A 26,364-nucleotide genomic window follows, 5' to 3' on the forward strand; every position below is an offset into this window, starting at 1 on the left:
GTGGTAAACTCATAGTACAGGAAGATGATTGACAAATGAACTTAAGGATGCTGAAATACGGAATGTGACAATGTAGAGGTAGAGGTGACAAAAGGAAAGAACGTTCGTTGGCCAAGTAGGCAGCTGATTGGCTGGTGTCCAGAACGCATCACCATAGAGCCTCAAATATAAGAAACAAAGTTAGTCGCTGTCCAGCCGGTGTAGTGACTTGGCACGTGAAAGCTAATGCTACCTAGATTGAGGGTCGTCGGGCAGAACGGGGAGTCCCCGAGCCCCGCCCCGCCCCGCCCCCCGGGGTCCCAGCCAGAGCCCAGGCAGAGGCAGAGGCGGCGCCTGCGCCCTGCCGCCCAAGAACCACTAGAGGTTCTCAACTCAGCTCCGAAGATGGCCGACCACGCTTTTGCGGGTACCAGTGGCAACACATCTTTGCGGGGTCTACGAGAACGCTTGGGTGAGTGGGCTGGGAACCTCCCAGGGGGTTAGGAGCCCTCATTGAGCACTGGGGTTACTGTAGTCCCGGGACCAGCAGAGTAGCGTGGCTGGGCAACTTTTTAGTGGGGAGTACGCTCGTCCTATCTGGTCTGTGTCCCCTCATCTCTGAACACCCCGAGTTGGGACAACAAAGATTGGAGGACCGGGGCGTGGAGGCGAAACGGTTGGTCAGTGCTGTCAGTGGCCCAATGGCCACTGCTGGGCGGATGCCATCGAATCCGGCTTGAGCCCCGCCTGCCATCAGGCACCAGTGACACCCGCGCAACTGCAGGAACACGCAAGGATGAGTGGGCGCTGGCGCGTGCTGGACATAGCTGCAGTTGGGGTGGCCCTGCCAAGATAAGGAAGTTTGGGGTTTCCCTGCATCCTAAGATGTTGGTACTTTCCAGGTCAAGGTCAAGGGAGAAGAGAACTGGGACTTAGGGCTTAGAAAGTTGGGAAGAGACTTGTTTCTCTGCAAAGTTGCCCTGCACTAGCACGTGACTTTGTCTCTAGGCTAAACGGAATGAGAATCTGCAATGTTTTCTCCTCAACAGGTCCTATAATCAAAACTTTTTCCGTCGGGGGGAAAAAAAACCTGGCGGGGTATGTTAATCTTACCAATTTTAGCAGTACCTGCTTAATTCAGGAAATTGTGTGAGGAGGTAGTATCTCTTGTTGACTGCTTTTGGCTTGCTAACAGTCTAGTTCCCCAAGATATGCCTGTGAATAAGACGATTTTGATTGCTATTGAAAGCCTAAGGGAATTTTAAATTGTAATTAAAAGGTTAATTCAGGTTGGCTGAGATTCAAAGACCATATATTACTGAAGAACACTTTGAATCAAGTCTCCAAAAAGTGTCGGAAGCAAGTACACTTTTGCCATTCCATAGGAGTCAAATAATATTCCTTGAGCCTCTAGCTTATTTTAAACTCTAGAGAGTTTGCAATCAGCTGCTATATTGTTTATTGACTTTTATAACTCTCTGGTATTAGTTTAAAATAATTGAAATTAGCTAGCATGTATTCCAATATCTTGAAGGAACTGGGGTCTGATAACCCCTAACATTATTTATTAAATGTTGGAAAATAGTTAAAGTTATGGGGCAGTTGTTTACATTTACAGGACCTCAAACTCTAAAGAAAACTTTAAGCTATGCTAAAAGGGGGGGGGGAGAGATTTAATCCTGATCCGTTGTTTACATCCTAGCTGCCTCTTGTACATTCCGTTGAAAACACCACATGTTGAATTTGCACAGCTCACCAGCTTAACTGCCCTGCTGGTTGCAGTATTTTCTGTAGGAGTTAATTTCATCTCCTGCTGGAATCCTGACTGCATGAATTAAAAAGGTGTCCTGAATAAATAATCTCTGTGGGTGCACAGTACAATTTACATGCATGTATTTTACAAATGTGTGTGTGTATTAACACACATTAGATGAATATATATGAACTTAATGGGTTTTCTACACATCGTAGTATGCTTATGCTATATACTGAAGAACTATATTATTTTAACAACCCAATTCCTATTTTCTACACAATTGTTTTAAATTAAAACTGTTCAGCCAGATGAGCAAGAAAAACTTGTAACTAACTTGTCACTTTTCTCTTCTTGTTTTTTTTAAATTCACACTTGGGTTCTCAGTTGAGTATGGCTTACTCACAGACTGGGTCCCATAAATGCAGGCAAAGCTATGGAGGCTGCGAGCCAGATTAGCAGCATTTTAGAGCTGCAGAATCCTTCAAGTTAGTCTAGCAGTCGGAATCCCAGACTCAGAAACCCTGAGCAGCTCCCACAGCTTGGCTGTGTGCTGTACTGGACAACCCAATATTTGTGTTACTATTTAGAATGGTACAGTCGGCTTGGAAATGTGCTCGTAGCCAGTGTGGCTGCTGGGCAGGAAGATTGCAGCAGTTTCTCACCAGCCTTAATCTGTGTGCTTTGATTTGCCAGTTGTTCTCCTGGAATCAATTGCTGCAGACCAAAGAAAGTTTTTAAAATGTTTTCTTTTTTAGAGAACAGTTGAAAAGAATTTGTGTTAGTATGCTGTTCAGAAATAACGTGGCGGCAAAATGGCAGTAGTTTTAATTATGAGTAAGGCGAGAAGAATCTAATCTTTAAATTTAACTACGTCATAGTTTATCCGAACTGTTAGGTTCCCAGGGCTTACAAACAAATCCTTTCTCTTTTTTGAAATGATGATCCCTATGGTAGCAATCGCAGGGTCACTTTCAAGGTTACCCCCTAAAATGAATCCCAGGTAACTTTTCCCCAATGCAGCCAACATCACGGAACCCATTCATTCTGTGAGAGCTAAGGCAATCCCGTTAGCACCTTAATTATTTGAGCTGTCTGTTTTGAACTGTGATAAATCTCTTAAGAGTTAAGAATCAGACCTGTGAGGTGTGACCTGGAGCATATTTCCTGTGCTTTTGCACAAAGGTAAAAACACTTAACCAGGCAGTGGTGGTATATGCCTTGAATTCCAGAATGTGAGAGGGAGAGGCAGGCAGAGATCTACAGAGCAAGTTCCATGGCAACAAAGGTTACACAGAGAAACCCTTCCTTGAAGAAAAAAAAAAACAAGCAAAAAAACAAAAAGCAAAACAAACAAAAACAGTTTTTATTGTTCTCCAGGCTGTTGTCCAGGATTGTGGGGAATTTTAGACGCAGCCATCCTTTCAAGGTTCAGGAATTCTCTAGAATCCATCTTAATGCATATTATCTCTGCCCCTCAATTTAATATTACCTTATTGATGTTTACTTACCGCTTTTCTGCCTGTTGACATAAGGCTATATATTTGGTGCAGTTTATGTATTTGCCTTACGCGTTTTAAAACTAAACATTGGCTGTCCTTGCATCTTCATAATGCATTAGAATAGAGCCTTGGGGGTGCTGAGGGTATGGGGGTGTGGCTTCATGGGGGAAGGGTACATTGCTTAGCATATTAGAGCCCCTGAGTTCAATCCCAGTTACCACAGAGAAAAGAAAAAGAAAATGAGCTACTTTTTAAACAGTTCCAGGTGCTGGAGCGCCACTTCCATAGGGGAGGTTCAGGCTGTTTTGAAAGCCACTTAGGCAACTAGTATATCAACAGCCTAGAAAGTAGCTGATTTGGTCATTTATAAATGTTTTATGGTATTTGGCTCAATCTCTGGGTATCTACTTGTTAGTACATTGCTTCTAGATTTGTGTCTATAAATAATGTTTAGAAGATTTTGATTTTATCTATGTGAATGTTTTGCTTGGTGTATGTAAATACATCTCTGGCATGCAGTGCCTATGAAGGCCAGGAGAAGGCATCAGGGCCCCTGGAAATGTGAATTTAAGACAGATGTCAGATGCCTTGGGTATGTGCTGAAGACTGAGCCTGAGTCCTCTGCAAGAGCACCAGGGGCTCAAATCCACCAAGTCACCTCTCCAGCCCAAATTCTTCATTTCTTCTCTTGACAAATGGTTGAGGGCTGCTGTCCTTGTATTAACTGTTAACATATAAGGCCTTTTCCCTATCTTCCTGTCTTTTAGTTGCCGTCGCTCAAGAACTAGCCGAAGAACGGCGACGTAAACGTGGTATTAATTCTTCTGCAGTTACTTCTAAGAGATCGTCGTGTACACCTGGTATTCTTTCAATGTTTTGATATATCAGTGCTGTAGCTTTAAAAACCGGGTGGTGGTGCAAGCCTTTTATCCCAGCACTTGGGAGACAGAGGCAGGCAGATCTCTGTGTTTGAGGCCAACCTGATCTCAGAGTGAGTTCCAGGACAGCCAAGACTACACAGAGAAATCCTGTCTTAGAAAACATAAATATTTAATAGAATTAGTATCATACTAATGGTTACTTTTTTGGTAGTTTTAGATGGTTCCGTCCTTAAAAATGATATCAAACAACAATTAGCCAAAGAACGCAGAGAAGAGAGAAAACGCCAGCAAGAAGGTAAGCATGCTGGATATTTTCCTTTATGTATAGCTTATATATTTCTGAATTGGTTTTTTACTCACTTTGCTTAATCTGTATGTAAGCTAAATTGTAATTTTATTATGTAAAATATTAAATTACCTCCATTTACTGACCCACACCAAGAAGACCCATGAGGTACCTGTGACCAAATCATTTAATTTTTGAAGGAGTAGGAGGAAAACTGAGGCATGGAACTTTCTTCAACAGTTGTAGAAGCAAGCAGGATAGGATTTCAGTGGAAACGGGACTTAGTATAAATTAAGACTTTCTACAACTTGGGAGCATGCTTTCCAGCTATATGTATTTCTTCTTTGATTTAAATCAATTGACAAAATAAATGCTCAGGTTTATGTAAGTGGGATGCTATAGGTGATCTTTATTGTAATGGCAGAGATAGACAGTAATGTTAGAGAGAATGTTTTTAAAGCTTTATTTATTATGGATACAGTGTTCTGCCTGCATATCTGCCTGCATGCCAGAAGAGGGCACCAAATCCTACTATAGCTGGTTGTGAGCCACCATGTGGTTGCTGGGAATTGAACCCATGACCTTTGGAAGGGCAGCCAGTACTCTCAACCTCTGAGTCATCTCTCCAGCCCCTTGGGAGAATATTTTATAATTGCACAGACATGGATCCTCTGCTTGCAGTTGGAGAAGACCTGAGTATAGTAAAGCATGCCCTTCCATACTGGGTCGACTTCTAAGTCTAGTCATGTAACATCTTCATATCTAATAGCATCTGGAGAGTTGAAGACTTCGAAAGAGGTTTCAGAGTAGATTGAAGCAAAATATAGATTCAGCCCATGTGTCCTTTAACTTGTATTTTAAAACACAGCTTGTTTCTCTGATGCAGTTTGTTTTTAGCTCAAACTAGCAAACTAACCGCATAGAAGAAAATATTTCTTCCTACTTTGGAAGTTTAGTTTGCATAGGCCAAGAGTCATCTGGCTTAGAAATGCCAGCTCTTCACAGTTCAGTGACCACCTTGTAAAAAGTGGTTCTTTAGTGGCCACATGTGTTTACACACATGAATTGTACATGTTCTTTACTAGACCCGGTTATGTTGTCTTAAGAATGATAATGAGACAGATTAGCATTTTTTTTCCTTCTTTGCATTTAATGTGGAAAACTTTTCTTGGCTTTAACCCCATGAAAATGTACTTGTACTATTTCAGCCAACAAGGAAAAACAACTGCTTGAGAAACAACAAAAGGCTAAGCTACAGTATGAAAAGCAATTGGAAGAAAGACACCGCAAACTGAAAGAACAAAAGGAAAAGGACGAGCGACGCCGAGTATCTGCAGAAGAAAAAAGAAAACAGAAACAGGCGGAAGACAAAGTATGCAACTTCCCAGTCTGTCCATTTAGTGCTGGCATCGTGTGCATCTGAAATAGTGTTTAGCCCTTTTCTGTATTTACTGGCCTTGTAGAAAGGAAGGGAGCAACCTCATCTTTTCCTATTTGTTTTCCATTTTCCTTACCCTCAGTCCAAGCGCTTAAACATTAATTTCAAAGAGGAAAGAGGAGGCATGAAGGTCCAGAAACCGAATTCTGTTGGCCTTTAGAGTGCACTTCACAGCGTACCCTGGTTTGGGGTTAGCTCAAAACTACTCTCTACCACCTGCATAAGGACCCCAAACCTACCTCCCCACCTCTCTGACAGGTCCCATCTGGCGAGCTGATTTCTTCCAACTTACCCAGTCTTGTGACTTCCCAAGAGAAAATGAATCATTAGAGACAATTTTGAGAATCAACAAACAAAATAGGAAATAATACAGATTGTGTGTGTGTGTGTGGGGGGGGGGGTCCTTGGTGGACAGAGACAGTCCAAGACAGTGCCTTCTTAGTAAAAGAGGAAGTTGAGAGAGAAAAAACACAGACTGGAACAGAAGCAAATGTCAGGATAGACAGAAAGGGAACCAGAAACACGGCAGGAAAAAAGACGGCAAAAGGGCATCAACTCCAAAGAGCTAGTGGGTGTGAGCCCCAGCCCCAGCCTGGCACATGGACATTGTAAAGTGGGCTAACACGTTTCTCTTTGGCCTAAGAACAGGATAGGCACTGTAGAGAAGCTCTTGTTGTGTGACAGTTGCTGCTAGGGAATAAAAGAAAAACCTCTCTGGGCCTGACGTTAATTTGCTCGCTGGAACATAGTCGGGATATTATAGTACAGGAATGAGAAATCCCCGAGCAAAGAACTCATTTCTAAACTCATACTTATTCTGCCACATTGAGGCATGTGATTTGTGTGACTGTTATCCTGGCCAGTTCAGGCTGCAGCTGAAGTCAAGATAAATACACTGCTTGCCTTAAAAAAAATTCTTACTTAGCACCAGGATTTAAGCTCTTATAGATATGAACATAATAGACAAGAAAAAACTTTGGCATAGATTTAACATAGGCATGTCACCTTTTCCTATTTCTTTCCACAGAAACATAAGGTAATTACAAAATAGACTATAGCATGTGGCTAAAATAAATGACTAAGGGATCACGCAGAAGTGAAAATGGAGGTGGGCAAACATGGTGATGCATAAGTAAGATTAGCATGCATCAAAGTACACCACTCAGTCTCTGTCCATTTGCTGCAGAAGTTTCGCTCTAAGTTTCCTAATGATAGAAGTGAAAAGGGAAGCATGGTCAATTTCTTCTCCCTCCCCAACATGGTCAATTTCTTGATGTAGTATCCACAAAATAAAATACGAGTAATTCAGGGGCAGTACTGGTATTCACTGATGAAATTAAAAAAATGTCTCCCAATTCTTTTAAACTTTTACCTACTTGATAAAGAAATGCAGCGATGGGATTTGTTTTAGAAACAAATAAAATTGTGGTAATATAATAACCATATAAAATGGCTTGGCATTTCTTTTAAACAGGAAAAATTTAAGGCTGTCGTGTCTCGTACAATGGAGAGATGCAATCGTGCTGATCAGCGACAGAAAAGGTGGTCGTGGGAGGGCGGTGCGATCAACACTGACAAGTCTGGTAAATAACAGCTGTAATCTGGGTAGGGGCGGGGTTTCAAGACAGGGTCTCTCTATGTAGTCCTGGCTGTCCTAGGGCTTGCTCTGTAGATCTGGTGGCCTCAAACTCAAGAGATCTGCCTGTATCTGCCTCCCAAGTGCTAAGATTATAGACATGTGCCACCACCACCTGGCAATAGTTACTAAATTTAAGTTCATTGATATCCATTTTAACTGTCAGTTATTGTTAGAAGGCTGTAATCTGCAATAGGATCTACTCCCTATGTCCTATCACCTGACAAAGCAGAAGAGATCTGCTTTTAACTCAGAATACGCTAAACTTTATTTAAATTTGCAATCGGCACAAAAGTGATGAATACAAAGTTTAGCCAATGCTCGTTTTTTGTTATTTTTTTTTAATAAACTAAGTCCAAGGCTGGAGAAATAGGTCAGTCAGTAAAGCCACTTGCCTTGCGAGTTATAAGATCCGAGTTCGCTCCCCAACCCACTTAAGAATAATCCAGGTGGGAAAAAAAAGAATAATCCAGGTGTGGTAGGTATACATGCATATTTCCAGCACTGGAAAGGCAGGGGTTGATTCAGAATAGCTGTTGACATTACTTTCTTATTATTTCTTGAAGGATGTCAAAGAGAAAACTACATGACTTAGTCACATGACTTACAACTCTTGGGCTATGTTCATCACATTGTCAATGCAAGGAATTTTCACATGGCACAATAGTGCTACTTTAACAACAACAATGTATACTTTATGTTACAAGTCTTAAAGAAAAGGAATTCTTGTTTAACTATTCCTTAGTATCCTGAGCTAGAATATTTCAGATAAAATGGGAAGTATTTACACAAAGCCAATTGTTTTCTCTTATTGTTTTGTTGCCTTGTGACATCTATAGCAAATATAAATGGATTTTGCTGTAAAAATAGTTATAATTAAATGATCCATTCATTATTCTTAGACATCATGGATTGTGTTTAAAATTAAAGATTAAATATTCACAATTTAAGAAGATTGGTGGTGTCAATATTAGACATTTTTCCTATCAATTTTTTATTGGTGTTTTTTTGTTTGTTTGTTTGTTTTTTGAGAGAGGGTTTCTCTGTGTAATAGCCTTGCTTGTCCAGGAACTCACTCTGTAGACCAGGCTGGCCTCCAACTCACAGAGATCCACCTGCCTCTGCCTCCTAAGTGCTAGGATTAAAGGTGTGCGCCACCACGCCTGGCTAATGGTTTTCATCATTTTCTAAATAACTTATTTTCACCTCAAATAAGATAATGAGTAAATTTTTAAGTTTGGGGTTGTAAACTACATACTACTTGAAATTAAATAAATTCTTGAAAGTAAGAGTTGAAAGAACTTTAAACCGGTTAATAAGATGAGCGAGCCACCTCTGAAAAAATAAAAAGGAAAGTAAGATTCCTTTGTACTTGATGTTTAGGAAAAATGGAAAGTAAACGAAGCTCTTCTCTGAATAGAAAAGACATACACCCCAGTGTTGATGTGGAGCACGTGGACAGCACGCCTGGTGAGTAGTTAGTGCCAAGGATAGATCTTAAGTACTGGTTTAAAGAAATGTGTTGAGCTTAGTTTTATGTTGCTTAAAAAGCTGTTCAAGAAAACATCCATAAGAGTATCATTATACAAACTGAGCAGATTATATTTAGGAATATATGTGTATGTGCATGTTCCAACAATTAATGAAAAGAGAGATTATGGATCTGAAAGACAAGGAGCGGAGGGGGTATGGGGGAGGGTTTGGAGGGAGGAAAGGGACGGAGGGAATATAAGTATCCTATAGTCTCAAAATAAAAGAAAATTTTAAAAAGTCATTAAAGAAAGTGCAAGCCAAACGACCTCTTCTTGGTCTAAAAGAATGTGCTATGGTAAGAAAAAAAGAATCTTATCTTCCCATAGGTACATAATTCCTGGCCTATGACAGTCTAGAGTAAGCTGAGGAAATAAATTAATGTTAGTATAGATTTGTACTGAAAGACTACTTTTTGATTCATTTCAAATGTCATGAATTTTCATTTGGAAATTATAAAGATTGACACCAATTTAAACAAAACTTTACTCTGCTGCCTTTTTGGTTCTTACTACTGATTTTTACACAAAACTCATAATTACTATTGAAATATTCCTTTAAAGTAAGTTTTATTTTTATATTTACTTGTTGATTGATTGTATATATGAACATATACATGTGCACACAGGTCACAACGTGTGTGTGAAGGTCAGAGGACAATTTGTGGCACTTTAACATGTGGGGGTTCTAGAAACTGAACTCAAGTCCTTCGGCTTAGTGGCAAGTGTCTTTACCCACTAAGCCATCTCAAAGCCCCCTCCCACTCCCGGCTACTTCTTATTTTATAGATCTCACACTGCAGTCCTGGCATAGTCCAGGATGGCCTTGACTTTATAACAACCCTCCTGTCTCGGCCTCTTGAGAACTGACATACTGGCATCAGCTATCATGCCTAGCTTTAAAGTGATTTCTCTTTTTTTTCTTTTTATTTTTTTTTTAATTTTTGAGACAGGGTGGGTTTCTCTGTATAGCCCTGGCTGTCCTGGAACTTACTCTGTAGACCAGGCTGGCCTCAAACTCAGATCCACCTGCCTCTGCCTCTGCCTCCCGAGTGCACCACCACCACCTGGCTTTAAAGTGATTTCTCTCTGACAGCTTTTCTCCCTCTACCGTCTCCCTTTCCTCTTCCTCTTGCTTTTGCTTCATCCTGCCCTAGTTTGCTTCTCTGTTACCTTGATAAAACACCAGCGGACAGCATCTTAGGGAAGACAGGGTTGTTTGCAGCCCATCACTGGAGGAAGCTGATGCAGGAAGTCAGGCACGAGCTGGGAGCAGAAACCACAAAGGAACACTGTTACTGGTGCATTTCCTGCTCGCTTTCTCAGATATGCTTCTTAAGGAAATCAGACCCTGCATCAATCAGCAATCAAGAAAATGCCCCACAGGCATGCCCACAGGCATATGCTGGCGGCAACTACTCAACTGGCGTCCATCTTCCCAAGTGTCTCCAGTTCGTGTCAAGTGGACAGTAGAAACTAAGCAGTATACATAATGATCCATTCTACTACAGGAGGCTTCCCTTAATTGATTTGGGTGAAATTCAATGCAATTTGTGTTAGGGGTCTTTGTAAAGATTTAAACAAAATATTGACCCAAAAAACCACTTTTGACAAGACCATTTTGTTCAGTCCCAGGACCTGGGTTAGATTCTCAGCACCCACGTGGCAGCTCACCACTGTCTGCAAATCCAGTTCTAGAGGATCCAATTTCCTCTGAGGGTGTAACATGAGGGGGCCTGCTTGTTGGGGTTTCTGTCCCACCCTGTACTCCACAGCCGGCAAACCCCAAAGAAAATCACACAGAGAATCTGTATTACTTGTAAACTGATTGGCCCATTAGCTCAGGCTACTTATTAACTCTTGTAGCATATATTAACCCATTGTTCTTATCTATGCTAGCCACACGGCTCAGTACCTCAGCTAGGCAGGTTACATCTTGCTTCTAGGTGGTCTGGGCAGGAGTCTGGAGGCATGGGCTTCCTCCTTCCCAGTATTCTCCTGTTCTCATCACCCCACCTCTACTTCCTGTCTGGTTGACCCACCTATACTTCCTGCCCGGCCAATCAGCATTTATTTAAAACATGATTGACAGAATACAGACAATTCTCCCGCACCATGAGGGCACCAGGCATGCAAGTAAACACTCAGGCACATACAATAAAAATAAGTCTTTTAAAAATGTGGTTGAGATTTTGAAATACGGTGTAATTCAAATAGAAATCTTTTGCTACAAGTATGCACTTTACAGGGACAGCTGATTTGCATTTGTAGTGAACCAATGTGGTTACAGGAACTCTGTTGCTGACATTGCTTCTGTAATACTAAATTTCTGATGGTTCTACTTTCAATGATATATCTCACTGAACAGTTCCTATACTGTGTAAAATGCCTATAATTTCCTATTAAATAGCACTTCTCTATTGTCATACTGTGAACACAGAGTGTTTTTATCTAGTCAAATTACTACCTTTATGTGAACTTTTACTCTGTCCTCATTCACTTATAGGCATGACCAAATATGTTTTCCGCTATGTGACTGCACCAGTGTTTACTAGTGATGGGCTGAAGTCTTCTGCAATACTCTGTAAGTCATCAGTAAAAACGCCACTTCCGGCCAAATTAGAAATAACACCCACAAAGAAAATTGAAACATCTCTCAAGGAAAACATGGAAAGACCAGCAAAGGAGAATGCAGAAATGCCACCTAGGATGAACATGAAAGAACCCACACAGGCAAACATGGACAGACCATCTAAGGCTGATGTGGAAATGGCACTCCGAAACATAGAGGACTTCTCTGCTGCTAAGGTGGACATTTCCCCCAAGGTACTCGCTTGTGGGAGCTCAATGAGTCACCCTGAATCAAATGCGAAAGAATTCCCCCAAATGAATGTGGATGCCTCTTCAAGTGTTGAACCATCCCCCATTGTGAGCGAGGATTCATCCCCCATTCTGAGTACCAGATCATCCTCCTTTCTGAGTGTGGAAATATCGCCTGTTGTGAGCATGGATACCTCACCAGAATTAAGTACGGGCTCGGCAAGTGCTGTGCCCTCGGAAACACACATAGAAACATCTCAGACTTCTCTTAAGACCAGCAGGGAATTAAACCTTGAGGCCAGTATGGAAGCACAGCCTGAGACAAGTGTTGAAGGACCACCCCAGGTGAGTGTGTGAGCACAGCCTAGACAAGGTGAGTGTGAGCACAGCCTAGACAAGGTGAGTGTGAGCACAGCCTAGACAAGATGAGTGTGTGAGCACAGCCTAGACAAGGTGAGTGTGTGCACAGCCTAGACAAGGTAAGTGTGAGCACAGCCTAGACAAGGTGAGTGTGAGCACAGCCTAGACAAGGTGAGTGTGAGCACAGCCTAGAAAGGTGAGTGTGAGCACAGCCTAGACAAGGTGAGTGTGAGCACAGCCTAGACAAGGTGAGTGTGTGAGCACAGCCTAGACAAGGTGAGTGTGAGCACAGCCTAGACAAGGTGAGTGTGAGCACAGCCTAGACAAGATGAGTGTGTGAGCACAGCCTAGACAAGGTGAGTGTGAGCACAGCCTAGACAAGGTGAGTGTGTGAGCACAGCCTAGACAAGGTGAGTGTGTGCACAGCCTAGACAAGGTAAGTGTGAGCACAGCCTAGACAAGATGAGTGTGTGAGCACAGCCTAGACAAGATGAGTGTGTGAGCACAGCCTAGACAAGGTGAGTGTGAGCACAGCCTAGACAAGGTGAGTGTGTGAGCACAGCCTAGACAAGGTGAGTGTGAGCACAGCCTAGACAAGGTGAGTGTGTGAGCACAGCCTAGACAAGGTGAGTGTGAGCACAGCCTAGACAAGGTGAGTGTGAGCACAGCCTAGACAAGATGAGTGTGTGAGCACAGCCTAGACAAGGTGTGAGCACAGCCTAGACAAGATGAGTGTGTGAGCACAGCCTAGACAAGGTGAGTGTGAGCACAGCCTAGACAAGGTGAGTGTGAGCACAGCCTAGACAAGATGAGTGTGTGAGCACAGCCTAGACAAGGTGTGAGCACAGCCTAGACAAGGTGAGTGTGAGCACAGCCTAGACAAGGTGAGTGTGAGCACAGCCTAGACAAGGTGAGTGTGAGCACAGCCTAGACAAGGTGAGTGTGTGAGCACAGCCTAGACAAGGTGAGTGTGAGCACAGCCTAGACAAGGTGAGTGTGAGCACAGCCTAGACAAGATGAGTGTGTGAGCACAGCCTAGACAAGGTGAGTGTGAGCACAGCCTAGACAAGATGAGTGTGTGAGCACAGCCTAGACAAGGTGAGTGTGTGCACAGCCTAGACAAGGTAAGTGTGAGCACAGCCTAGACAAGATGAGTGTGTGCACAGCCTAGACAAGATGAGTGTGTGAGCACAGCCTAGACAAGGTGAGTGTGAGCACAGCCTAGACAAGGTGAGTGTGTGAGCACAGCCTAGACAAAGTGAGTGTGAGCACAGCCTAGACAAGGTGAGTGTGAGCACAGCCTAGACAAGGTGAGTGTGAGCACAGCCTAGACAAGGTGAGTGTGAGCACAGCCTAGACAAGGTGTGAGCACAGCCTAGACAAGGTGAGTGTGAGCACAGCCTAGACAAGGTGAGTGTGAGCACAGCCTAGACAAGGTGAGTGTGAGCACAGCCTAGACAAGGTGAGTGTGTGAGCACAGCCTAGACAAGGTGAGTGTGTGAGCACAGCCTAGACAAGGTGAGTGTGAGCACAGCCTAGACAAGATGAGTGTGTGAGCACAGCCTAGACAAGGTGAGTGTGAGCACAGCCTAGACAAGATGAGTGTGTGAGCACAGCCTAGACAAGGTGAGTGTGTGCACAGCCTAGACAAGGTAAGTGTGAGCACAGCCTAGACAAGATGAGTGTGTGCACAGCCTAGACAAGATGAGTGTGTGAGCACAGCCTAGACAAGGTGAGTGTGAGCACAGCCTAGACAAGGTGAGTGTGTGAGCACAGCCTAGACAAGGTGAGTGTGAGCACAGCCTAGACAAGGTGAGTGTGAGCACAGCCTAGACAAGATGAGTGTGTGAGCACAGCCTAGACAAGGTGTGAGCACAGCCTAGACAAGATGAGTGTGTGAGCACAGCCTAGACAAGGTGAGTGTGAGCACAGCCTAGACAAGGTGAGTGTGAGCACAGCCTAGACAAGATGAGTGTGTGAGCACAGCCTAGACAAGGTGTGAGCACAGCCTAGACAAGGTGAGTGTGAGCACAGCCTAGACAAGGTGAGTGTGAGCACAGCCTAGACAAGGTGAGTGTGAGCACTCCTTGAAGTGATGGTGGGAGTTTCTCAGGCAAGTGGAGGCATGCCTCTCATGACGTGAGAACAGTTCCCAAGGCTAAAGGGACAGACTTCAGAGATTTGTTTAGCAGTTAATGTGAAATACATTGAGGAAAAAGGCTTTTGAGGAATATTCTGGACTGTTCAGTGAGGTCTAGAAATGGAATTAGATTTTGAAATAGAAGATTTTAAAATGTATTTCTGTGATATACTTGCGTTGTGTAACTTCTTGGCCTAGAAAAAAGAAATATATAATGTTTCATGAATTAAAAGAAAATTGGAGGTTTCGGGGACTATGACTCTATAGTATAGTTTAATAATTGCTAGTAAGTTTCTTCTTATCTTATTGACTTGGCATATTCAGAATTCAGAAGTGGACAACGCAAGAAACATAAACCTTACCACCAAGAAACAGCCATCACAAATACCGTATTACAGATGGCCGTCATCTCCTGCACTTGGGTGGCGCTCACCTTTTCCCATGAAGGCTGTGTAAGTAACCCATTTGCAGTTACTTCTGATAGGCATTTTATTGGAACAAGTGTCATATCAGTGTTTCCTAAAGGAAATAATATAGCATGCAAAGTAAACAATTGCAAATGGGAAAAGCGAAGTAGCTTTACTTTCTCTGTTATAAAAATGTTCAGTTTGTAATTACCTTATAGTATCAGTGCATTGCATCGCTCATAATTAAATACTGAAAAGTATTGGGACACATTTGTTACTTTTTCTCAGCAGGCAGAATCAAAAGATCCGACCTCCATCCCCTCTACCAGTCTCATCAAAACTATCAACGAAGACTTCTCTATCGTATAAAATAACCCCAGTTCAGAATATCCTGTATGTGCCAAATGCATTAGGCACAATAACAAAGACAAAAAAACTCACTCAAAAGCGTATGATCAACAGAGGTAAATTCTTTCCATAAGTATTTTAGCAACACAAAAATCTTGACGTACTTGAGAATCATCATAATTTTATTCCCTAGTTGATGGGGCTTTGGGAGTGGTCTTTCTTTTAGATAAAGAGAATTAACCAAGCACTGGTTCATTGAAATGTTGCTTCTCTGCTTGCTTATCCGCCCCTCTGTTTGGAAACTTCGTTTTTTGGAGCCATTGCTAGAAGCTTAAGTTGGATGAGAGGGTTGAGCTTTGATCCTTGTGGGCCCTTCTAGCTCAGATATTGGCTTGTTCTTTGTAGTATGAGGGGGAGTGGGCTGTGTCCTGCTGCCCGGCTAGCTTAACCCCTGAAATAACCACACAGAAATTGTATTAATTTAATTACTGCCTGGTCCATTAGCTCTAGTCTCTTATTGGCTAACTCTCACCCATTTCTACTAATCTGTATGTCACCACGGGGTCATGGCTTACCGGGAAAGCTTCAGCATGTCTGACCTGGCAGCTTCATGGCAGCTCGGCTCTATCTGCTGCTTTTTTCCTCCCAGAATACAGTTCTGTCTTCTCTGCCTATCTAAGTTCTTCCCTATCAGGCCAAGCAGTTTCTTTATTGATTAACCAATGAAAGCAACACAAATACTGAAAGGCCTCCTACACCAGTTCTTAGAGAGTTTATCCAGCTACATGTGCTTGAATAACTTTTCATCAGATGTAGGCCAGGTTCCATGTACATACATGACTTGGGACATGTCCCATTTGTGCTGTACCCATGTTCACACTGTTACTTTGCCGGTAACGTGCATTTTTACACATGTCAGAATTACTTGGCCTCATATGTGCTGAGAATTCTGTTATTAAAAGAAATTCCAGTGAATTATCTGTATCAAATGATCTTTTGATGATGAATTAATCATTCTTAGTGTCGACAAATTTCATTTCTATATAGTTTATCTAAACAACAAAATTAGTTATATAAACTTAATATTATAATATTCCTCCATGTTGAGCCAGCACTCAGGAGGCAGAAGCAAATGGATCATTGTGAGTTCGAGGCCAGCCTGGTCTACAGAGTAAGTTCCAGGACAACAAATAGTGAGAAGGGAGAGACAGAGACAGAGAGATAGATAGATCCATGTAAAATATACCTTATTTTAATGATAGTATTGACTTCTTTTGTTACCTACAGCTATCACTGTATGGTAACCACATGTATATGGGGTTGTCAAAGTTTAGGTAAACAGCAATAGAAATGATGTACAAATTCCACACATATACCAAATATTATTTGATTTGTTGAGTATTTAAAAGTTTTTACTCTTCATTTGGATCAGGCATAAACTTGGCTTCAGCATATTTTAGTCTTTCATCATAGAGCCCCGGATTTACCTGTCTCTAACCAGTTAAGCAAAGTAGAAGTACATCATTGCATTTTGAATATTTCAATATGCATTTGTTTGAGAGACAACATGCTAATATTTTGTTAGGGATGAGCTGGCATTGTGAACAACTCCCCTGATTAGCTTGTGATTAATTTTGGTCTGTGCTCATATGTTTTTAATGTTTGGGAGGGTCTCATTTATTTATTTGTGGTCTTGATAGGAAATGGATTCCCTAATCAACTGTTTCACATGTTTCTTTAAACTAGAATCTGGTAATAAAAGTGTGCCAAGCAGTGAAACGGCCATGAAAGTTTCGATAGAGATACACCATGCTGCTTATGAACAAAAAGGCAAAAAGGAGAATGAAAGAAACCAGCAAGAGACAAACCAAAGGTCAGCACAGAATAACCCTTCTCTCCCTAATCCTTGGTGGGAGTCCGAACTTTTTTTGCCCTCAAATTCTAGGTTTCAAAATGGCAATTAACTGTTTTCTATGGTGAGAAGTCAATCATTGTTTTCTAGTTAAGTAAAGACAGGAAGAAAAGCCAGGCAGTGGTGGCGCACGTCTTTAATCCCAGCACTCAGGAGGCAGAGGCAGGCGGATCTCTGTGAGTTTGAGGTCAGCCTGGTCTATAAGAGCTAATTCTAGGACAGCCAGGGCTACATAGAGAAACCCCGTCTCAAACCTCTCCCCTTTCTAAAAATAGAAAACACTTAGAAAGGTGTTCTAATTGGCTCCGCGGAGTGGTAACATCTCAGCTCCTAGATATTTCTGTTTACCTTCACTGGAATGACAGAGGGGCAGGGGTTGGTGGGGAGACAGATACACTGAGATTCATCTCTATGTCGCCAACATCTCATATAGCCAATTGAATTAGTTCTAGAAGGTTGTTCCTGACAACAGACAAAGAACATCTGAACTTGAAATGTTCTTGCTTGGTCATCTTTAGACCCATTTTGTGTTATGTCTTGTAAACCCCTGTCCACTGCAGACAAAGGATACTGTAGGGCTGACTCTATTTCCAAGTACCAAGTGTTTAAAGCACAGTTGCTTGGGAAAAAGAGGAAGGAGATACTTTGAACAGGAAACAGTTTGAAACCTGGGCATTATTGTTCCTTGTCTTCTGCAAACAGCCGATTTAGCATTTGAAAGCACTGACTCCTGACACACCATTAGACCCTCCTCCAGATTACCTGTCATCATCCCTAGGTGAGATTAGGTGTGTTCACACTTAAGACCTTAAAGAATCTGTCTCTAACATGATTGAAGTGCTTGCTTATGTGCACATATGTAGTCAAGTACTTCTTAGAAATCAATTAGTACGCCCAAAGGTCTCATTTGTAAAGGGTGACTCTTGAATAGCAAGAAAGCTATCTTCCAGAAATGTAATTGTATTACTATATCCAAATAATTTCACCATAAATGCTTCCATAGTCCTGCAAACTATGTATGCTATCAGCTAAGAAAAATACTAACGTTATTTAAATACCCTCAGAATTTCTAGAAAATCAGAAGGTATGGTAGAGAGAGTGGATAAAGTCCCAGTAGAAGAATTCTCACCACAAAAAAATGAGCAGCAAAAAAAAGATCTGACAAGGAGACATTTTGAACCACCGGAAGAACAGAAAGAACAGCTACAGGTTTGTAGCCTTGCCATTGCCACTTCTGCTCAGAGAACCTGCTTAGAAAGTGCAGTTGTGAGCCGGGCGTGGTGACGCATGCCTTTAATCCCAGCACTCGGGAGGCAGAGGCAGGCGGATCTCTGTGAGTTCGGAGCCAGCCTGATCTACAATAGCTAGTTCCAGGACAGGCTCCAAAGCTACAGAGAAAATTTGTCTTGAAAAACCAAAATAAGAAATAAAAGAAAAAGGAAAGAAAGAAAGAGCAGTTGCAATGCAAAACCGCAATCACTTCTTTGCAGCCTCCAAAACCTACAGGGCCATAGCCGATTTCTGTTCCCAGCTTTAGTAGATCATTCCTCAGAACTGGTTACATCTAAATCTCCTTAAATCGCTGTGCATGTTTGTATTGCTTGGCAGGGAACCCTCACAAATGTTCCCATAGCTTTTGAGGAATGTAAGAAAGTTGACCCCTTGCTGTGTTAATACCTCAAAAACATGCGCTTTGAGAGCAGTGCTTCTCAACCTGTGGGTCACAGCCCCTTTGGCAGTCAAAGGGTCCTTTCACGGGGCTTTCATCAAAAAACACAGAGATTTACATTGCAATGCGTAACAGTAGCAAAGTTACAGTTAAGTAGCAATGAAAGTAATGTTCTGGTTGGGGTCACTGCGACATGAGGAACTGTGTTAAAGGGTCGCAGCAGTAGGAAGGTTGAGAACCCCTGATTTAAGGTAAGGCAGGCACATGTTCAGATGGCTGAAACATTTCAGACAACATCGGCCTCAATCTGTGTTTTTGAACAGTCTTTGAAAATAGATAATAAATGTGATAAATGGCCACCAGCCTTGCAACTATTTGATTTTTAAGCTAAAAAACTTGTCATTCAGATATTTTGAAATTAATGATGTTTTTGTACCAATTTTCTAGAAAGGGGACAAGACCGTGATGAAATCCCAGGACAGTACTGAAAGTAGACAGAATGAACAGGAAAGAATTATGTTACAAAATTTGCAAGAAAGATTAGAAAGGAAAAAGGTAATTCTCTGTTTCATGTGCTTTATGTTAATGGTGGGTGCAAGCTAGCAACATATTTCTCTGAAAATCTTCAACCAGGTATGTGTTAGTCCCTAGCTGTCTGCCCACTGTGGTTGTTTATCCTAAGGTGCTGACTTCTATACAGGAAGCTATCTTCTTACTGGTGGTATTTTGTACCTCATGGTTGGCATTGCAGCAATGCCTCAATATATCAAACCCGTAGAATCAACGTTCCTTTTAGCAGGATGACTCCAGACTGACAGAGGTTAGTAGAAGTTAGAGTTTCTTCTAAACTGGGCTGTAGCTGGCACTCCATGTGGTGGGAAGAAGTGGAGGCCTCTTAGAAAGGCCTGTGTTTGGATTGTTTATAAGGTAGGACCCGATTTTCTGCAACCCACATGGTTTATCTAGAAGTCCTTGTCTGCCCTGGATTACTGCCAGGTCTCTCTCACTCTGAGGCAGTCAACAGGCCACAGCTCTCCTCACCTTATGTCGTGGAGAGAATTCTTATCCCACCCTAGAGTACATCCTCCTTCTTCAGCCTTCTGTTGCCTTAGGAACAAGATCTCTTAGAGCCATAGCATCATTGAAGTGTATTACTTTCATTAATGTTTGCTGCAGCCATGGTCTTGGAGTTCTAATTAGTTTGCAGCGATATGTGTTGAGTCTCACTGAAAGTAGTCTGTGTAAAAAGCAGAACACGAAATTACCATTTGAGTATCTCTGTTATGATAGGAAGAGTAATTGCTGCCGTTCACAGTATATTATAGCTGAGACCAGCAACAGAAGAGAACCCCAGCTGCTGCCCCAAGACTTTCATTAAGTCTGGGGTTTGGGGACAATCCCAGGCATTGCCTGCTATATAGTGGGGGTAATCACTTTTTTTTTTTTTTGAAATCTCTTTTACGTTTTCATTTCCCTTTGACTAGAGAGTTGAGGAAATAATGAAGCGGACAAGGAAGACAGATGTGAATACCTCAAAGGTAGTCTCCACCCACCAGCCTGCATACGACTTCCTCTCGCTTCCTGCTCTTGGCATCCCTTCATTTTGACCAGTCTGGTGATAATAAAGTCTGGTTGCAACTTTGCAATTCCCTGGTCCTTAAAAGCCCAGAGCTTGTCTTTCTAGCTCTAGTTTGCTTTCATGTTCTCGTGTGAAATGCTTGCTTGGGTCTTCTTGCCTAAAACAGCGAGGCTGGCTTGTCTTTCTCCTAATTTTTTAGCCAGTTCCTGGAATGTTCTAGATTCTGCTTGTGTTGTTGTTTGAATTCGTAGCGCTCTCCTCTCCCAATCTGTGCCTCGTCATATTGTCATTTGCTGTTGGGGAGATGCTCCCAGTGCTAATGTTGAATTTATCAGCATCTTCAGCTAGCTTAAGCACTTTTTACACGCTTCCTGAACACTTGGACATCTGTCTCTTGTGTCACCTGCCTTCTCTTACTGATTTACAGGAGTTTTTACCTACTCTGAGCAGGAGTCCTTTGGAGGTATGTGTTCCTATCTTTTAATAGCTTTTTGTGAGCCAGTGCTCTTCATTTCAGCAAATGAATTTAGGCCACACCCCTTTCCAGTGACTGCTTTCCGCGTCTGTTTTCTAGTTGCCTCTCCCAACATGTCTTCCAACTATGGCACATGCACTCAAGGCTTGCTTTTCTCTACATTCGGAGCCACTGACATTTGGCTACAAACTGCTCTTTTTACTGGTCTGAGTTATCCCCACAATGTCTGATAGAAATGCCACTTATGAAAACTCTGTTGAGCCACAGCCACAAAGCTCCTTCAGCTCATTGGCCCAGGGCCTTTGACGTCAGCCGCTGCTCATGAGTTCATCTTGCTCTTTGCTGACTCTTCCCACTCTGGCTGCACTAGTATTCTGAGCAGAGGATGAATGGGAGCTGAGGGCTGTAGGCTCTGCACTCTTGGTCCAGGAAAGAGTTCATTCTTGAGTGTCGTCCTAGCTGAAAGACAGAACTAAGGCCACCAGCCCATCAAAGAGACTGATTTTTTTCTACCCTTTATTCAAAATGCCAAAAATTAGCCATTAGTCTAGTCTTTTTTTTTCTTTGAAATACTAAAATAGGATGGTTAAATACATATAATCATGATTTTCTGTGCTAACCATAGGTTTCAGAAATATCTGATAATTGCCCATCTGAAGAGGATGAAGCAGATGATGAAGGTGAAACAGAAAGTGATAAGGACTCCCTGGAGATGTTACCATCAGGTACACTTGTTCCTCATGCTTACACATAGACGCAAACACTGGTCCTATCAAAATGAGGACTGGGTTTAAGCAGTCTCATGAGAACCGAGTCAGACACAGTGACTAGAGCCACAAGCTGCTTCTGAGTCACAGGGGAGCTGCTGACAGTAAGGATATTTGAAGTAAAAGCAGATTCAAAGGCAACCAAGGGCAGGAAGCAAGGCATATGATCCTGACCTTTGACCCTTTACTAGCAAAGAAAATAGGATATTCTTTGAAGAATATCCCCTATGGCCACCTCTGAATTAAGAGTCAGGCAAATTAATGCGCATGCTGGATAACCCCTCAGCTGGCCTGCTCAGTCAGGCTTGACTGGGCCTGGTTCCCCAGAACATTGCCTGCTTGGCCCTTCTTGCCTTAGGCAGGGACATACACACACACACACACACACACACCCTATCACACTAGGATTAGAGGGTTTGATTTCTCTTGTCTTTGTTGTTGAAGTTCCAACTTGAATTCTCTTCTCCCCACTCCAGGAATGAATACGGCACTTAGCAAGCTCAAAAAGTTTCACAAAAATACCAAGAGGAAGCATCAAAAGCTAGTGTTTTTGCAAGCGGGATCTGGCGAGGTTGATTCGGAGAAGAAAGTCTATTTGAATGGGAACATGAAAGCTATCAAACAAAACGACCCAAAAGAATCTACAAGTCAAGCAAAGGGCACTAAGTGAGTCACTTAGCACCTTATTTATCCAGACGAATGTGGGAGACATATGAATGCCATCCTTAGAATCCTGAGCAATATTAATTACTGCTTCATCGCTTAGTTTGTATATACCAAACATTATGTCCAGCACCCTAATTAATCCTAATGGAAACAAAATGGAGCCCACAGCAGTCTTGCTGGGTCAGGATCTTCACCTCCATCTTTTGTTGGTTTGTTTTTCAAGTCAGAGTTTCTCTGTGTGGCCCTGGCTGTCCAGGAACTTACTCTGTAGACCAGGCTGATTTCGAACTCAAGAGAGCTCTGCCTGCCTCTGCCTTCTGAGTGCTGGAACTAAGCACCACCATCTTCTACAGACAAGACAAGCAGAGCACACGAGGCTTTCGGCTTTATTCGCCAAATTCAAACCGAGATTCACGACACCAAATTGCTTGTGTTTACATAGTGAATGAATGTGGTTTCATTTATTGAGGGAATACTCAATATTCAAAACAATGAGGATATGATCTCCTCGCTTTCACTGTTATGCAGAGATTGATAATCCTCTTCTCATTTCACATATGAGTAAGCAGGCTCCAAGGTTAAGTTGAGAGAGTAGGAACTGTTTGTTGAAAAGGAACACTGCCCAGATGATAGCCTAAAACACTCTAAAGCTCTGAGGCCCACTGGAGTCGTTGTCTGCTAAGAGACTTTAAGTTGGTTCTGGTTGAAAGGGGTACCACATTCAACTCTTTCGCCTGTTCTTTAGTTGCTCCTTATCGTCTGTGCCCTTAACTGACTTTAAGAAGGGCAACAGGGATCTGCAGAGATGGTTCAGTTGGGTAAGGACACTTGTGCAAGCATTAGGAACTGAGTTCAAATCCCAACATCATACCAAAAAAGCCAGGCGGTGGTGGCGCACACCTTTAATCCCAGCACTCCAGGAGGCAGAAGCAGGTGAGTTCAAGGCCAGCCTAGTCTACAGAGCGAGTTCTAGGACAGGCTCCAAAGCCACAAAGAAAACCTTTGTTTCAAGAAACAAAAAACAAAACAAAACAAACAAAAAAAGCCAGGTGTGACCATGCACTCACCTATAACCCTAGGGATGGGATTGGGGGCTAGAGACAGGAGGATCTCTAGGGCCTGCAGGCTGCCAGTTTTGCTCCAGGTTCAGGTAGGATACAATTTGAATGCCTGTGTGGTCTGTGATCTACACGGTCCCAGCCTTCTCATTCTAGGATGTGGAAAGTTAGTTTATTATATCCAAGGCACTTCTCAGAAGTTAAATGATAAAAAGCTCCTTTCATGGTTTTGGAAGAACCAGGATTCTAACTACAAAATTTCATTCCAGGACACCTACCAAAAAGCAACCTACCCGAACAGTGAGGAGCAGAAAAACAAGAGACGCCAACCCCACCATCCGATCTGCAGTGAGCGTCACTACCAACCAGGAGTGGGTCTGTGACAACATTATAGACCCTAGTCACACCGCCGAATCACCTGTCCCAAAGACCACCGCTGAGAGCAACAAACACGATTCAAAGGATTCTGTGGCAGCTCGCCAAGGTCCTCAGGTACCGCTGGACCCTAAGAAACAAGGCAAACCTGTGGCTGTTCCTTTGAAGAAGGTTTTCTCAAACCTCAACTTAGCTGGAAGAGCGACTGCCCTTGAAGACCCCTTTGCCTCTGGCTGTTCCTGGATGGCATTTGGAGGAGGCGAAGAAGACAGTGGTGAGTCTGTAGGAATGATCTAGAAGAATTTTCCATTAAGTTATATTTGAGAGAATATATAACTTGATAATTTCCACGCCCTACATCTCCTGCCACATAAAAAAATATTAGTTCTTTTCGAACTCTGGCTTCATCTGCTCCCCTGCTCCCCTGGCTGCTGGACAAATCCAGTGCAGGGCAGAGAGCGGATCTTTACAGTTTGTCGTTCATCCTGTGTTTCCCAAACCAGAGGGTATTGTTTTTCTCTTTAAGAAGTTATAGAGGCTGGGAAGATGGTTGTGGGGCAAGCTTTAGGATTTGACTTTGATTCCTGGCACCCATGTAAAAAGTCAGGTGTAATCTCAGTGCTGGGGAGGCAGAGACAGGGGAATCCCTGAGATCTGCTGGCCAGTCAGTGTAAGCTGAAGCGCTTCCACATTCAGTGAGGCCCTGTGTTTAAAAAAAAAAGATGATGATACTGGACAGCTAACAAGTGACCTCTACACTCAGTGGGACATAAGCATGCATACACACACACACACACACACACACACACACACACGCACACACACACACACACATGCGTGCGCACACCAAAAACTGCCAAAAGCAGAATGGGTTCTTCAGGTGTTGTTGGGGAGAGCATTTTGAGAAGAGCCCCAGAATGTTCAGGGCTTGGTCGAGGGGTCACTTGAAAGGGAGGCTGAGCTGAGTTGCCATGACACCGTAAGCACCTGCTCTACTAATTTTTCTTTTCTTTTCTCCCTGACTAGATACATGAACACCATGGAGCCTGGGTGGGGGGGTGATCTTCTTCCACTCCATATTAAAACTCCTAAGACCAAGACTCAAAAAGTGTCTTCTTCATACTTGAAACTGGCAATGGAATTTAAAATCAAAGAAAGGAAAACAAAGAATCCCATCCAATAGTCACCTCAACACCTACTTAAGAGAATGTTAATAACACCTTATTCTCTAGGGAAAATTTTGAGTAAAGAGGTTACTGTTTTCCTTGGAAAACAATCTTTATTGTCTCTTTCTTGGATTTTCTATCAGTGGGTATATGTCAAGGGATTCCTCACAGATTTTTTCATTAAATGATCATTTTCAGTCCTCCAAAAAATTCTATTAAAGGAATATCTCTATTCCAGGATCTATTTGAAACCCTAAAATAGTTGATTCTGGTTAATGGTGACACTACTTTGCCAGCTAGAAACAATCTGATCTCACAGAGACCATAACAGGAATTCAGAGTGCTCACTAGAGTTGGGTCAGAGTCTTCCTGATAGACATAACCCTGCTTCACTGCCTGTACATACGTACGTACGTACAAAAAATTCAGCTCTCATCTCTGTCCAGTGCTGATACTTCTAAATACCTGAACCAGAAGATGTAAGCTTGAAACCATCGATATCTTTCATGCTCTCATCAGTGCTTCGTCTTGAAGTACCTAGCGGGGTTCGTACAGCAAATGTGCATTGTTTTGTCACAACAGTACTTGGCTGTTGTCTCACTGAGTACAATTAATTCCTTTAAATACTGCATGTTTACAGCTTTTTCCGCCTTGCTTCCCAGGCCTGTCCTTCAGTATACACTGGGGCCTGGGACCTATCAACAATATGTACTTACCTCTTCCGGTGCCAGGCACATGGACATACACACATGTGCATTCACACATGTATGCAGAGGCATTTCAATTGTATTTTAATAAATAAAGACTGCCTGAAGATCTGAGAGTAAAACAGCCACACTGATCAGCCTTACAAACCAGCCAGCAATGACATATACCTTTAATCCCAGTAGCCACACTAGTTGCCATAGAAATTGGGGGGTGCATGCCTTTAATCCCAGAACTAGAGAGGATTATAAGACAGGGGGAGACAGCTCTCAGACAGTCTCCTTCTGAGATTCCAGGAGGCAGGATCACCATTTCAGACTGAGGTCGAGGTAAGAGCCAGTGGCTGGCTGTTTTGCTTTTTGGATCTTAAGGTTGAACCTCAGTTTTTATTAATCGTGCTTCATGTGTATGCACACATAAAGGTGATATGATTTCACATTCCTTGTCCTAACACCGAGTTTCAGTGTTTAATCACAAATTGTTTAAAACAGGTCAATGTTCCTTTGGTCACCAATCTTGAATTCTCAAAAGGAAATAATTATATTATCTGATGCTTGGGCCTTTGCTACCTTTGTTCTGTGTTAGGGCAGGATGCCTTAGGTTTCAAATCTAGTTTTAGATACTTGTTCTTACATGTAGACAGCAAAAGGCAATCATCCTAAAAGATGAGCTTTTGATATTTTTCTATACAAATGTCATGCGCTGCAATACTTTCTGTAAGTATGTGTCATATGAAATAAACGTCTTGAATAAAACCAGCTTTGTTTTTGTTATAGTAATAAAACCACACTGGTGGTGGTATAGAGGTGATATCAAATGTCAAGCAAGCTATGAGTACAGGCCACTGGCAAGTCTAACCAACAATCAGATCTTCATCTTTCCTAGTCATCTGCTTGGTGATGTAGCAGAGTTC

The 26,364-nt window shown here is 42.5% G+C and overlaps 1 protein-coding gene across 4 annotated transcripts; it reads left to right on the forward strand.

Annotated features, from left to right (window-relative positions):
* The first annotated feature begins 225 nt into the window (after positions 1-225).
* Map7d3 (MAP7 domain containing 3) lies at positions 226-26,206 on the forward strand. Of its 4 annotated transcripts, none has more exons than XM_048457641.3 (18): positions 226-451; positions 4,002-4,094; positions 4,327-4,410; positions 5,610-5,773; positions 7,314-7,422; positions 8,859-8,945; positions 11,511-12,169; positions 14,649-14,776; positions 15,020-15,195; positions 16,826-16,952; positions 18,056-18,200; positions 19,108-19,215; positions 20,145-20,198; positions 20,667-20,702; positions 21,340-21,439; positions 21,958-22,147; positions 23,475-23,854; positions 24,607-26,206. In XM_048457641.3, exons 1-18 carry the CDS (start codon positions 226-228, stop codon positions 24,612-24,614), a joined length of 2,874 nt encoding a protein of 957 aa, XP_048313598.3. In that variant the 3' UTR covers positions 24,615-26,206. The 4 variants fall into 4 exon arrangements, with proteins under 4 accessions (XP_048313598.3, XP_048313599.3, XP_048313600.3 ...); XM_048457642.3 differs by having other exon boundaries at positions 15,023-15,195; XM_048457643.3 differs by lacking the exons at positions 20,145-20,198; positions 20,667-20,702.
* The last annotated feature ends 158 nt before the right edge of the window (positions 26,207-26,364 follow it).

The sequence above is a fragment of the Myodes glareolus genome, chromosome X, assembly GCF_982192425.1.
Source record: "Myodes glareolus chromosome X, mMyoGla1.1, whole genome shotgun sequence".
Taxonomy (NCBI): Eukaryota; Metazoa; Chordata; class Mammalia; order Rodentia; family Cricetidae; genus Myodes; species Myodes glareolus.

What these genes read in the sequence shown, in the direction of transcription:
- Map7d3 (XM_048457641.3), top strand. Translation starts at nt 226, where the DNA reads ATGCTACCTAGATTGAGGGTCGTCGGGCAGAACGGGGAGTCCCCGAGC. An exon ending in AACAGAAAGAACAGCTACAG is followed by an intron (nt 18,201 to 19,107) that starts GTTTGTAGCCTT and finishes CCAATTTTCTAG; the next exon opens with AAAGGGGACAAGACCGTGAT. An exon ending in AGTCAAGCAAAGGGCACTAA is followed by an intron (nt 22,148 to 23,474) that starts GTGAGTCACTTA and finishes ATTTCATTCCAG; the next exon opens with GACACCTACCAAAAAGCAAC.